At 49.5% G+C, this 13,619-nt stretch overlaps 1 protein-coding gene across 2 annotated transcripts in view; it reads right to left on the bottom strand.

The window, feature by feature from the left end:
• STIL (STIL centriolar assembly protein) overlaps positions 1 to 13,619 on the bottom strand; it is a 29,458-nt gene that overhangs the window by 5,785 nt on the left and 10,054 nt on the right. For both annotated transcript variants that reach the window (XM_078867539.1, XM_078867540.1), the window contains 9 exons: positions 11,686 to 11,936; positions 10,580 to 10,663; positions 9,882 to 9,968; positions 8,995 to 9,139; positions 6,196 to 6,305; positions 4,944 to 5,064; positions 2,828 to 4,249; positions 2,080 to 2,242; positions 1,265 to 1,598 (listed from right to left, as the gene is read on the bottom strand). In XM_078867539.1, the coding sequence (XP_078723665.1) occupies positions 1,265 to 1,598; positions 2,080 to 2,242; positions 2,828 to 4,249; positions 4,944 to 5,064; positions 6,196 to 6,305; positions 8,995 to 9,139; positions 9,882 to 9,968; positions 10,580 to 10,663; positions 11,686 to 11,936 (2,717 nt within the window). The remainder of the gene's footprint in view (positions 1 to 1,264; positions 1,599 to 2,079; positions 2,243 to 2,827; positions 4,250 to 4,943; positions 5,065 to 6,195; positions 6,306 to 8,994; positions 9,140 to 9,881; positions 9,969 to 10,579; positions 10,664 to 11,685; positions 11,937 to 13,619) is intronic.

Here is a 13,619-nt window from a genome sequence, read left to right as displayed (position 1 = left end):
TATAGATATACACAGATAGACGTATACTGAGAGATGCATGTGCACGTGCACAGAGTTGCATAAAATCCCTTTGTGAATCCACTCCTAACACAGAAATTGTTTCGTCATATTTCACCAAACTGGTCAGTGCAGGATGGTGGATGGGGTGGGTGGGGGTGCCCGGGTCCGAATCAGATGACACTCGCCCACTGACGTGAGTCATGGCTGGAAATTTAACTCAAATCGCTGGGTTCATAGCGCAGTGAACGAGACACCGCACCAAACAAAAAAGATAAAGATATCCCGTATAGCCTGTAATAATAGACTATTGGGGCAAGTGCTGTTAGCGGGCACCTTTGAAGGCTGGCACAGTACACGAAGGGGGTGGGTGGCCAAAACTACGCCCAGCCGATTTTGCCACCCCAGTGGTGATAATGATGATGTTTACATTCTGCACCAGGTACTCATTTGAGGCCGAGTCAATCTAGGGGAAGCCCAGGACCGGTTTGGCGGGTATCGAACAACTCGGGTCACCGGGTTTGTAGCACAGCGCGCTAACCGCTACACTACCGCTGTCCCCCACCACACACCAGGTACAGGACATGCACACCATAGCTACCCCAACATACAAAGGGTAGGAAGGGTATACCATCACTAGGTTAGCTCCGTCACAAAGCAGAGCACCCAGAGAAGATACAAGAATCAACAAGAGGTTTTTTGGGTCAGATTGCGTAAATATAAATGTGTCGTTAAACCCGCCACCACCCGACACATCCAATTAATGGCCATGACAGCCGATGTGTTAAACTAAAAAGATCCAAGAATACAAGGTGTCTGCACTGCCATCTCCTGGCCAGGTGTCATCCCAGCTGCTTTTTGCGAGTTTCGCAAATCTCTACGTGATCCGCCAACCTTTGCCTTCAAAGTGCTGAATCCCAGGAATGTGCCACCACGCCAGACTAATTCAGGTTCGTCCTGCTCTGACAACATATTTTAGCATGTGATATACTATCGGAAACTTTTTTTTTTAAACATAATTCTATCTAATGTGGTGAGGTGTATTTTTATGCAATTGTTGGTGAGTGGACTAAGACAATTAAACGTACTAATAATACATTAAAGAATCTGGTTTAATTACAGATGAATATAACATGGATTTTAACCCAAAAACTTGCGTGTTACCACCTCCGAGAAGGCCATTTACAAATCCGCCACCCACCCCCCGTCCCCCCCAGGGGGCTATGCGACCACCTCTGTGCCACGACGCAAACAAACAGCTGCCGACCTGTCCTGGGAGGAGCTTCGGCTGGAATCGTCGGCGCTGCCTCGGCTCTCGACGAAGCTGGGCAGGTCGACAGCGTGCAGCGACGAGGCCACGCTCGCGTCGCACACCGCCGCCGCTTCGATGACGGCCGCGACGGCCAGCGCCACGGCGCCCTCGTCTTCGCCGGACAGCGCCAGCTCGCCGTCGTCGCGCGTCACCCCGTGCCGGATTTCGCTGGTCCCACCGTCGTCGCCGTCGTGGCCATCGGTGGCGCCGTCCCCGCTCGTCCCCGTGTCTCCTCTTTGCGTCTCCTCGGCCGCCTCCCCACCGCCCGGTCCCCAGATCAAGCTTCCTCCTGTGTTTCACATGCGGTGAGATGTAGATTATATAACACGGGCGTAAGAATGTATTACATCTTTTTAAATTTTTATCTTATTCCTCAATTTGACATCGATTGTGCTATTGGCATCATGACATAACCATTCAAATCTCTCACACAGCAGGCCTGATGACAGGCACCTGCAAGCATTGTGGTTCTTCATGTGTGGTGTTACATTTGATGTTTTATTACTTTTAAAATAATTACCAGTATTTCTCACGTTAAAATAGTTGTTCAAGAGTGTTAAATGTTTGGGCTGAAGCGTTACTCAGCTTTCAACATGGGAGCCAATGGGAAAACGACAATCGTTTAACCAACTTTCGCTTCACGGGCAATTTTCGCAGAACGTATCTCAGTCGTGAAGCGAGACACGCCTGTACCATGAACATAAAGCGGTATGTGTGATCGACCGCTGCCGGTCATATGAGCCGTGTGAAATACACGGCGCTGGCTTTACCTGTCTCGCAGGCAATGCTGACCGCCTGCTTCTGCGTTCCTGCTGCCCTCTTACTCTCGGACGGAGCTGGGCCCGGTGAACTTGGCGAGCTCCATGCCGGAACGTGAATCTCGTCCCGCTTCGATCCATCGTTGCAGTTTTGTGCGGCCAGCAGTTTCTGGATCTGATCCGAGAAAACAACAAATAGGGAAAAAAATCACGAGTCGAATATCTTCTTGTATTTCACAATTATAAAATTAGGGCCCATTTTTATCAATCCACCGCCGGGCAAACCTCTCCTCACCATGTCGCTCACAAACGAGTTGTTTGACCGCGCTTCACTGCACTGGTAAGTGTGGGTTCGTGACGTTTCTGGGACCGGGACCGTTTCGGCTATCACTCGCCACTAATGTTAGCTGTGGCTGGGAATTGAACTCAGCTTGCTGGGTTCCCAGTTCAGTGCACTAACCACTGCTCTTACTACTTCATCCCATTTAACAGTGGTGAAAGTTAAATATCGTGCAAAATCGAATTATCATCGCTGGCATATAACATGTCTGACCTGACTCCAGAATGGATCTGGTCGTGAACATTAGGATAGAAGCCAACCAGGGTAAGGAGGGCTGCGAAATAGACACAGACGTATCGATCTCTAAGTGAAGAAATAAGAACCGAGGCGTCAGAGCCCAGAAGAGAGAAAGTATGTTGACAGTGACGCTGCTAACAACAACGACGCCACACACAGACCCCACCACCCTCGCCCATTCACCTGCGCCTGCAGCAGCTTTAACTGCCGGTCCTGCTCCATGAGCAAGCAGTAGGCGTCCCCCGAGAGTCCCGGGACGGAATGCAGGCAGCCAACCCCTCCGGGCGGGTCCTGCTGTAGGCCATACGCCGCGCCAGCAAGGAGGGGGGGTGGCGACCCGGGCCACCCGACGTGTCCAGGGTGACCGGCGCCCATCGCAGCCGCGCCAACATTACCGCCACCGCAGGCACCAGCGATGCCACCGCTGCCGCCGTCTCGCTGTGAGCAGCAACAGTGCTCTTTCGCCCGCTGCATGTGGTGGCATGGCCACGATGGCACAAAGTTGGCACTGTGCGGTGTCTCCCCGTGAAAATGGGCGGGAGACCTCGACTGCCGGTAGCTATGATGATGGGAAGATGCTTGCTGCTGCTGCGGTTGTTGCTGCTGCTGCGGGTTTTGCCGTTGCGGTTTGTTTTGTTGCTGCTGACGGTGCTGATGCTGCTTCTCCTGCTGCTGCAGCTGTGAGTTTTGTTGCTGCTGTTGTTGCTGCTGGTGCTGATGGGGGTTTGGTTGCTGCTGCTGGGGGATTTGTTGCTGCTGCCGGTGCTGCTGCTGCTGTGGATTTTGTTGCTGCTGTTTCTGCCGATGTTGTTGCTGTTGCTGATTATGATGCTGCTGGTGTTTCTGCTGATGTTGCTGCTGTTGTTGCTGCTGGAGCTGTTGGTGTTGCTGCTGCTGCAGCTGGTGCTGTTGTTGCTGCTGCTGAAGCTGGTGCTGTTGTTGCTGCTGCTGCTGGTGCTGTTGTTGCTGCTGCTGCAGCTGGTGCTGTTGTTGCTGCTGCTGCTGTTGTTGTTGCTGTTGCTGTGACAACGGCGACGATGATAAATACGGAACCTGCTGCGGTGCCTCCTGTTGGGGCCGCCGCGGCACAGGCGACGGCTGGCGCCGGGACGGCACCATCCCTGCTGCTGTTGTGCCCGCGCACCGCTGCAGGAAGTCTGGAGAATGGGCACGTGGCGGCAGAGACCCCGGGCTGCCACTGCCGCCTCTGGCCTGCGGGCATAACACAGGCCCCGGGGATGTCTGGGAAAGTGGACGCCCAGCGGCAGTCGTCACCGGTGCCGAGTTCACCGAAGAGCGGCCACTACCGGGGTCCGGCTGCTGCTGCTGGTTCTTGGGCATCAGCGGTTGCCGGATGAGCGGCGGGCCCCTGTCCACAGTGGCGTCGGCACGCGAGGTGGGAGGAGAGCCGTGATTGTAGGCAAGCGGGATCTTGGAGTGCCGGTCGCCCACCCGTTTTGCCGGGCGCACGCGATCTGCCGGTGCGCGGTTCTCGTCGTTGCCGGACGACGGCGGTGGTCGTGGTGGAGGCCCCTTGAGGGCTGGCAGAAAGGTCCCGTCGCACACGAGCGACAGCTCCGGCACGCACGGATGCACCTTCGGCGACTACGGAAATCGGCCGTGAAAAAACAACGAATACGTCGGCGAAATTACAAGGGTGATCACATCAACACAATGAAATTAGTGATGACGTTAGTGAAGTCATGAGCAAAATAACATTAATGATGACATCAGCACAAATACAAACCAATTAAATAGAACCTAAGCAGCGCATTCCTCAACAAGACATTAATTATTCTAACATTGTGCAGCCCTGTACAAATCACAATACATGTTCAGCTATTATCACATCTTGCCCTAATGGCCAAAATACATCAAACTGGTGGAATGCCACCATCTCTTATCATGTGGACATTTATCGCAGCCAAATATCTCTTCATGCACGTTTCTAAATGTGGAGGGAAGAACTGGAGGACCTGGAGAAAAATCCACGCGGCCACATGGAGAACATGCAAACTTCAAATATACAGCAGGCGTCAAAGGTCGAGATCGAACCCACGACCTCCTGTATACCAGGTGAGGAAGTGAACATCTCACCATCGTAGCGCCCATATTACACGTCCAGTGTCATAACCATCCAACACCACAGCAACATTCGAGGTGAGTTGATATAATAAAGTGTTCCAATGGAACTTGCATGGATTATCTTTAAATATACGTATCATTGTTTTTATTTCCACAGGACACCCCCCCCCCCTCCATCAATCTGGCGACGTGGCACGGGGGCGAGCTCTCGCACCAGCTGGGTGTTGGGGTGAGGGCTGGGCGTGGGACGCGGAGAGAAGTCCTCCTCCTCCAGCCCGGAGTCGTTGTCGCTGGGCAGCGAGCGCTGCCCCGGTGATGCTGGCCCCTCGCCGACCCTTGCAAGTCATCGACAAACAACAAGGAGGTGCAAACTTTTTAAGACCGAGTTAACCTAGGGGGAAGACCCACGACAGGTCTCAAATAACGCTTTGCCAGCCGACGTTATTCGTGGCTGGGATTGAACTTGAGTCACCGAGATCGTAGCGCAGTGTGCAAATCGATGCCCAGCCACCACTCCAATATGCAAACATCCTCGTTGATCCATACAGACCAGTGTTGGCCAATACACCATTCTGGTGAATCTCACCAGGCTACACGATCCACCACAAAACTGTAGCCAACAATTTCCCTGATGTATTTAACCCCGTAATAAACCATAGACATAAAAGCACTACGTGCCATCTATTGATAGAAGTTACTGTTTACGTACAAACTCTTTGTCGGGGATTTGAATTTGCCATCAGCTGTTCACGAAAAATGTCTTCTTATGTTAGTATGTGTTCTGATTTGTCCTGAGATCTGCAACCAAGTATTTTGCGATCCTCCTGTATATTGCGATCCACATAGTGGCCACCGCTTAGTAAGGCCAGCACAGCGTGCTAAGAGGTGGTGTGGCCACCACTACGGCTGGGCTCCTTTATCTTCCCCGTGCTAAGGTTTTACACACCGCAGCATGTACTCATTTAATGTTGAGTCTACCTCACGGAGAACAGGTCATGGACAGGTTCGGATATCATTCACCACCAATGTTGGGCTTCATTCACCAGCAGACAGCATTACTGCAAAAGCCACTTGTATAATCCATTGTTGGAATTTCATATGATCCAATACCTATGCTCCCTGCCTTCATCAACCGGCACTGACAAGCATGGCGGAGTGTGGTCCAATAACCCCACGACTCTAACTAAACTTTTAAATGTTACCAGGTAAAGCCCACGGAGCTATGTAGCTCTTTTTCAGAACCGACCTGGCCACAAATGATAGCTCAACGAAGTGGCTTATCACGACGGCAATATAAAGAAGCCAAATACTTTAAACGCATGTTGATTCCAAATACGGTGGGAATAACCGGAGTTCCGGAGAAAAATCCACGCAGCGTGGGGAGAGGGACCTCATCCAGCAGTGAATTAGCCAAAGAGGTGAGCACGTCTTACACGCAAGCGGCCGCTTTGCTTCTGCACACTCACCCCAGGCCAGGTGCGCTGCCCAAGGCTCCTTTAAAACACCCCCACTCCCCACATCTCCTGTCCGGGGCCAACTCCAGCTGCACGGGAGGTCTCTCCGCAGCCTCCACATCCTGCGGGGGACAACAACAAGAAGGTCAAAATAAGTCAACCTCCCAAAATTACAGACGCGACTCCGAACAAAAACAAATATCACTTACTTTGGAAATTTAAACCAAGGTGTGACGGATGTGATTTACATAATAAAAACTAAAATGGAGTTGGGCAGGTCATCTAACGACCACAAACAAGCAAATATAACGGCAGAATAGAGGCCGATGGAGGGGAGGAAGAAAAGTAGACAGAAAATGGAATGGTGAGAAAAGACTGGAAGATTTGGAGTAGCACAATTGGATTATATTGCAGCCTAAACTAACTAAACTTTTTATTTTACCAGGTAAGACACACGGAGCTATATAACTATTTTCAGAAGCGACCTGGCCACAAATGATAGTCCATTTAAGTGGCTTATCATGTGGAAATTTATAGCAGTCAAATACTCCAAAAGCATGTTTCTAAATGTGGAGGGAAAAACCAAAGGACCCAGAGAAAAAATCCACATGACCACAGGGAAAACATGCAAACTCCAAATATCCAGGCGTCAGGGTCGGGATTGACCCCACAATCTCCTGTATACAAGGCGAGGTAGTTAACATCTCACCACCGTGGCACCCAAATGAGGGAACATGTCATAGGGCAAGTCAACCTGGCAGACGGAGAGATGAGGTCGGCTCATGTGCAGGTGTTCGATGAATTGCTGTATTGCAGGACAATGATCAGCGTTGATTACGATGGCTTATGTGATGGTAGTTAGTGTTGTGTAAGTAGCTGTGCATGCATGCCCAAAGAACCATATATCGACGTATTTGCGTTTTGATTATTACAATAATTTGCTCGAGCCCAAAAATAACTTGTTTTGGTGCAGAATAAGCAGTTTTTCATTACAATTAACCCAATGAGATATTACACAACTGTTTGCTATCACGCACTGTAGAGCAGCTAATGCATGAAACTTTAGCCTGCTATAAATGTGTCTGTGTCAGTGAGCAGTCAGTGATGACACTGGTGATGTTTTCAGTCCAAAATCCATAAATGTCCTTTATATTTTATTGTCTCAATTACAGCCCTTCGCTAATCCACTTTTGGATGAAGGCATCTGTGTTTCGGCCATTTAGGCTGTTTGACCAGACTTCACTACGCGGGTCAGCGAAGACGAATGCCCAAAGATGTTTTCAGATATCACTCGCCACCGATGTTAGCCGCGACCGGAAATCAAACACAGGGCGCCCTGGGGAAAGATATACCTTTGTACTGTACTTAGACGCTCCCATGTCTATGCTTCCTGCCTTCACCAACCAGCATGGTGAAGCGAGGTAAAGTAACTGCCATGACCCACACGACGTGGGGAGGGCTGTAAATGTACATGCAATCTCAACTGGACAGAATTTGAAAAATAACAATGCAATTTATAACGTGCACAATCTGTTATAATGTTTAAAGAGGTGGGGCCTCTTAGGCGTTTCCTAAAAGTCTGTGTAGATTGAAAGCCGCGAATTGCAGCGGGATGGCATTTCAGACAGTCGGGGTCGCCACAGAGAAAAACCACGCCTGGCAGTGACGGTCCTTGTCGCTGGTATGGATAGGAGGTTGTGAGCCACTCTGCGGAGAGTTCTACCTTGAGCTAGAGTTTATGGTGACAGCAGTGAAGAGAGGTGTGGTGGATGACCATAAGTAGAAGCGTGGTAGCACAGGCAGATGATCTTGTAGCTTAAGCAAAATAGGTTTCCCAGCAAGAGCAACCACTGTATCCAATTCCAACAGCAATGCCCCCCTTTATGAGTTAACTTGACAGGGGAGGCTCAGAGCCAATTGGGTAACTGTCAGATGTATGCCAGACACCAAAAAATACCCGACTCAATTGTTAACAGCTGCCAGAGGCATCGCAAATGCTGTTTGCTATTAATGCGGCTCAATGGACGACTGTGTGTGTGCCAGGGTTCGTATTATCACTGCGTGTCAATGTTAATGTGCTGTTGCTGCTAGTCTTACCCATTTTTACAGAGAATGGTAAAAATGTATGAAATCTGTCCAGCTCCAATTATGCAAAAAGTTATTGTCGTTGTATTTTTTACTGTGGAGAGTGTGAAATTTAGGTTGCCTCTGACTTGGTATGGTGAGTAAATTTGTGACTATGTATGTACTATCATCATTAGCCATGCTCTATCCACTGCTGGATGAAGCTCTTCCCAAGTCGTCACCATCCCACATGGTCTCTTAATGCAAAATTGTATCCAGCTCCAGCATCAGCTGACATCATCGCCCAATCTCCGCGGTGGTCTTGTGTGGATACTCACGAGGGGATAACGGAATAGGTACAATGTAATAAATATATGCACAAATGTGTGAATGTGGATATGTACAATAGTGCGTGGCAGTGATTAACAACACTGCTATACAGTACAATTCAAGTGACGCGAGTTGTATTAATATTGTAAGTATGTTGAACTTATTTCCGACGATACCTAGCCAACCATGCTAATCGGAGGTACAATAGCATGTGAATTTGACTTGGAATCTGTAAAATAAACACAGCCTGAAATGAGAAAATATTGCAGCAGTGTGGTCAACACCGATACTGGGAAGATAGCAGAGGTCCCACATGGGGTAGACCCGGCTGCATCTGACCGTGGCGACCTTAACAGGTGCTCACCAACAGCACTTTGCTTCGACAACGCAAGAGTACGGCTGCGCGTGCACACACACCTTGAAGACGTGTAGCGTCTCTGAGCAGGAGTATAAGTTGAAGTCCAGGCCTTGGCCGGAGGTGAGGCTGCACTCGTAAAACTCGGGTTCGCTGTGCGTGAGCGTGTACACGAGCAGCAAGCATCTGCTTCCCTCCGCAAGCAGCCTGCGGTGGGGGGGGGGAGAGTCCCGCAGTGTTTCAGACACGAGTCCCAACCAAGGGGTTTAGTGTCTAGAGCTATGCGTGTGTCAGCGCCACAGGGTGTGCGTAGTAACCCACAAGGGCGGCGGGGGACAGCGAGTGTCACAGCCACATTTGTCACAATAACAGGCGAGCATAACAACCACACGTGTTACCACGGAGAATGTCACAACCGGCAAGTGTCACACACCACAGGATGAGTGCAACAACCTCAGAGCGAGTGTTTCGTGTTTATCTTTTTCCACATTTTCATCTCGACTGTGATTTTGGCATCACGTCACAAGGATCCTTTGTCACAAAACAAAGGATCCATTTGGGTCTCTTACAGAGCAGTGCGACCCTTCATGAAGAGAATGACCCATGGATCCATTCTCGTAACCTCTCGTCCACGTTATAGGGGTGAAAATGTTTCCAACCCACTCCATCAAACCAACATTTTAAATTCACAGAATTAAGCCAAATTAAGTGCAGAGCATAATGTTGTAATGGTTGTTTTGCCCTGTTATTGGCGATTGACCATTAAAGCACCACACTCTAGAGCCAAGTTTAATTACAGGTGACTGCCTGGATTAGAACACACGATGCTCCGAGGTTCCAGCTCAGTGCTCTGACCTGAGCCACCCTAAAATGGAAATAATAAACACAATGCTCGTGAAAGTACGTTGTTACAAGATATTTTGTTCTACAGCGAGCTGTAACAACGCACCTCTGGCGGATGAAAGTGCCGAAGAAGAATCGCAGGCAGCATGCCCACACGTGCGGATTCGCCACGTGCATCACCCCGCTCACCCAGCTGTGTAGCACACAAAACAGATCACACGCCAGATGTTCACAAGCCAGTGAGTTCACAAGCCAGCGGTTCACACTCCACAGGGCAGGGGTCGGCAAACTTTTAAAAGAAAATTAGCCGTATTTCTTGTTTTTGTCTTTGACCGATCTAGTTTGAGAGCCTCACCACATGCAGAGCTACTTGTACACACACACAGCAGGTAAACAGCAGATGACAAACACAATCCGACTTCAATAAACAAAATAGGCGATTGACTAAACTGCATATATTTAGTTTTTTTGTATTCTTTAACAATACAGCTTGACTGCACAATTTGTTATCACCAAGACATTCCAGTGGCCTATTCCCTACCACGTATAATTAATTACCTTTACATTAAATTGTGTTTAAGATTAAAGTTTTTTTTTTACAGCTGCCCACAAACGCGCAGCCAAAGAGCCGCATGGAGAAAGCCAAAGAGTCACATGCGGCTCCGGAGCCTCTGGTTTCCGACAACTGCTCCAGAGGTTCAAGCGCAAACATTTGTTCGCGATGTACCGATATGCGAAGCGCACTGAAAGTATTACACAACAACGATAACTTTCACGAGAGAGGTCGCCCCTCGCGTCACTCACATGCCGACCAGTGGGAGACTCTGAGCCTTGGGGTCCGACTCCAAGACGAGCAGAAGCTTCCGTGTCTGGTCCATTGTCAGGAACCTGCGTCACCGCACACGATGGTGAGAGTTCAAGAAGCCCCACCTTCTCCGCAGCTGTACATGTCAGATACAGCCACCCCCATTAAGTGCCACTTCGGGTGCCTTTTTTGTTGTTGTAAATTTGTCCAATGTTTTCAACAAACCAATGGGCAAATAAAATGCTCAAAAAGCCCAAGGCTCAGGAGGATTTGTATGTGTGGAGTGCCATTTTCAATCCACTGCTGGATAAATGTTTCCCCACCCCATATCAGTCATATGTTGCCATCCTCATGAGTGCGGGTTGGTCGACCCACACAAACACCCAAACAAAAGCCATGCACCTAGACACACATACCCACACAAAAACTGATACACTCACACACCAGCTGTACACCCACACTTACACATAATGGTATAGATCACAAATACAGCTGTATAAGCCGTTGGGGCGAGTGCTGATAGCGAGCATCTATAAAGGCTGGGACGGCATATGAGTGGGTGGGTGGCAAGCACCACAAGCCTCAGTCACCCCAGTACTGATGTTTATACACCATTCAAGCATTGAACTCCCATACTCACCTATAAATCCCTCCAGATATAAACAAATAAAATCACACACCGACCCACACATACAATACCCATAACCACATACCTGGCCACGCAGCTACTAATAACCACACACTAGCACGTGAACGAAATCACTCGCACACCAACCAATACACACGCAAACCCATAAACCCACTCACTTTCCAACCCACACATCCACCAACACCCACCCACACACATGAACCCATGAAATTGCACACCCAGACACAACACCCGCCATTAGCCACAAAGCACCGGTGATATCACCACAATGGTTGTGCCAGGCTAGGTGCACTTTAAGGCCAAGTCAAGTATCGAAGGCCCGCAGGAACACATGCTCGTACATCGTCCCATACAAACATGAACCCATAAGTATATACGGGGTGAAGAAAGGTACGTATGTTGAACTTCTTTCGCACCGTAGGTAGCCAACAATGCGAATCGGAGATGAGGACTCACCCAGACTTGCACGCTGCCTGCACCCTCGCGATGCTCGCCGGGCCTGCGAGGTTGCGTGCCAGGGCGGTGGGAATGATGGGCAGCGGCCGCACGGGCGTGGCTGAGACGGTGCGAGCCACGACCACGGCGGCCAGGCTCAGAGACAAGGCGAGGGCCCCGGGGCCCGAGGGAGCGCCTTCCAGCACGGCACGCGCCAGCAGCAGCCGCCCGGGGTCGGAGGCCTCGCGAGACGATGCCAGCTGATGCAGAGACTGGTGGGGGTGGGTTTTGTGGGTGGTGGTGACGGGGGAGGCACATAGGAAGAGGAGGGAAGAGGCGAGTTGAGGAGAGGTGAGAAGAAGGGGTGGGCACGATGGCAATAGTCGTGGTAAATACCATTATCGTTATGAGCAGCAGCATGAAAGTTGCAAATAGTAGCAATATTAAAGTACAGTCTTTCGCATATACCAAAAGGCATCCTCTGGTCTGACACTTTGAGACGAGGCTCAAAAGAAAGCTGTCTCTGGTGTGGACCAATCAGTTTCAAGGACAATGCATATATTATCAGAGTATGTTTTTTAACAAGCATTGTGGTTAATGCAGACATGATTCCTTGTAAAAAGGTTTCAGTTTGGCGTTTTAACATCTTAACACCTGTTTTGTTGCCAGAAAAAAAGGGAAAACCCTATTATCATGTTTTTGTACTGGCATGACCCTGCATACATGTATATACTTGTCGAGTGATTGACAGCAGAGGGCAGTCCGGCAAAGGTCATTGTTACACTGTACTTCTATGCTCCCACATTTAGAAACCCAAACTTTACCAAACCCGCCTCTCACCAGCATACTGCTGAAGTATGAAGTATGGTCAAATAAAGCTCACATAACACACAAATTGCATATGAAATGCATCATTACTAAAAGGGCACATAATATCACGAGAATGTTTGAAAAATTAGTTCACAATATTTATACGTGCGTCCAAACGGTCCCGCCAAAATGTACAACGAAATAATGCCTCCCTTAATGCTTCCTTTGTTAAGAGGGGGGTGATTAGGCATGTACAGTAGAGGGTTGTGTGTGTGTGTGGGCGTGTATAGTGGGGGAAGGTGGTGTGGGAGTGCTGTACAATCTAACCTTCCCACAGCAACCATATGCCGCTCGAATACACGGGGAAAAAAAAACCACACGCACAGCAGATTGGCGTGCAGCTTTGTCAAAAACGTGTTAAAAAATGCATATTTATGCTGAGAACACAAGGGGTTATTGAGTTTCCGAAAGCTGTTTCACGAACCAAAAGGATTAATCCTTAAATTTTACCGGCGTCAAACAATTTCCTCCCCACATTTGAAGACGCAACGCACACGCAAACCCCTGGCGTTCACTAAAAAGGTGCCTTAAATGTCACATTAGTGGGACAATTCCTCTGAACCCTTGTAAAATTTCTGACCCTGCCGATCACAAATTCAACTTAACCTCAAGCCTTTGAGAGAACGGCGACCTGCGCCGGATGCTTAATGGGGTGTAAAAACAAAACGGTCCGCGCACAAAGGGCCAGTCACAGGTGACACCGCTTAGCTGAAAAACGTTAACAATCGGCTTAACGACTTGGTGCAAGCCGATACGTTCTCAAACGCCACGGCACAGCTGGTGCCGATGATACTGGGAATGGATTCGCGCAGGAGGAATGGCGAGGGTGTGGGGCGGGGAGCTCACGTGTACAACGTGTTTTCAAAACGAAGGCTGACGAGCAATTCATCACGCCGTCTGCTCGCGCGCGTCGTCAATCGAAAGCCACTCGATCCGATTCACGCTTAAGTGTGACCGTGGAAATGCAATGATGACCGTCACGCCTAAGTGTGTGTGCGTGCACGCGCGCGGGAGTCGCTGTTTATCCCCGTCTGTGATGTGCTTTACCTGCTGTTCTTTTGTGTCTCATTGTTTCTCGATTTATA

Source organism: Lampetra fluviatilis, chromosome 24, assembly GCF_964198595.1.
Source record: "Lampetra fluviatilis chromosome 24, kcLamFluv1.1, whole genome shotgun sequence".
Taxonomy (NCBI): Eukaryota; Metazoa; Chordata; class Hyperoartia; order Petromyzontiformes; family Petromyzontidae; genus Lampetra; species Lampetra fluviatilis.
The sequence above is the reverse complement of the archived record's forward strand: the minus strand, read 5'-3'. Positions and strand labels throughout refer to the sequence as shown.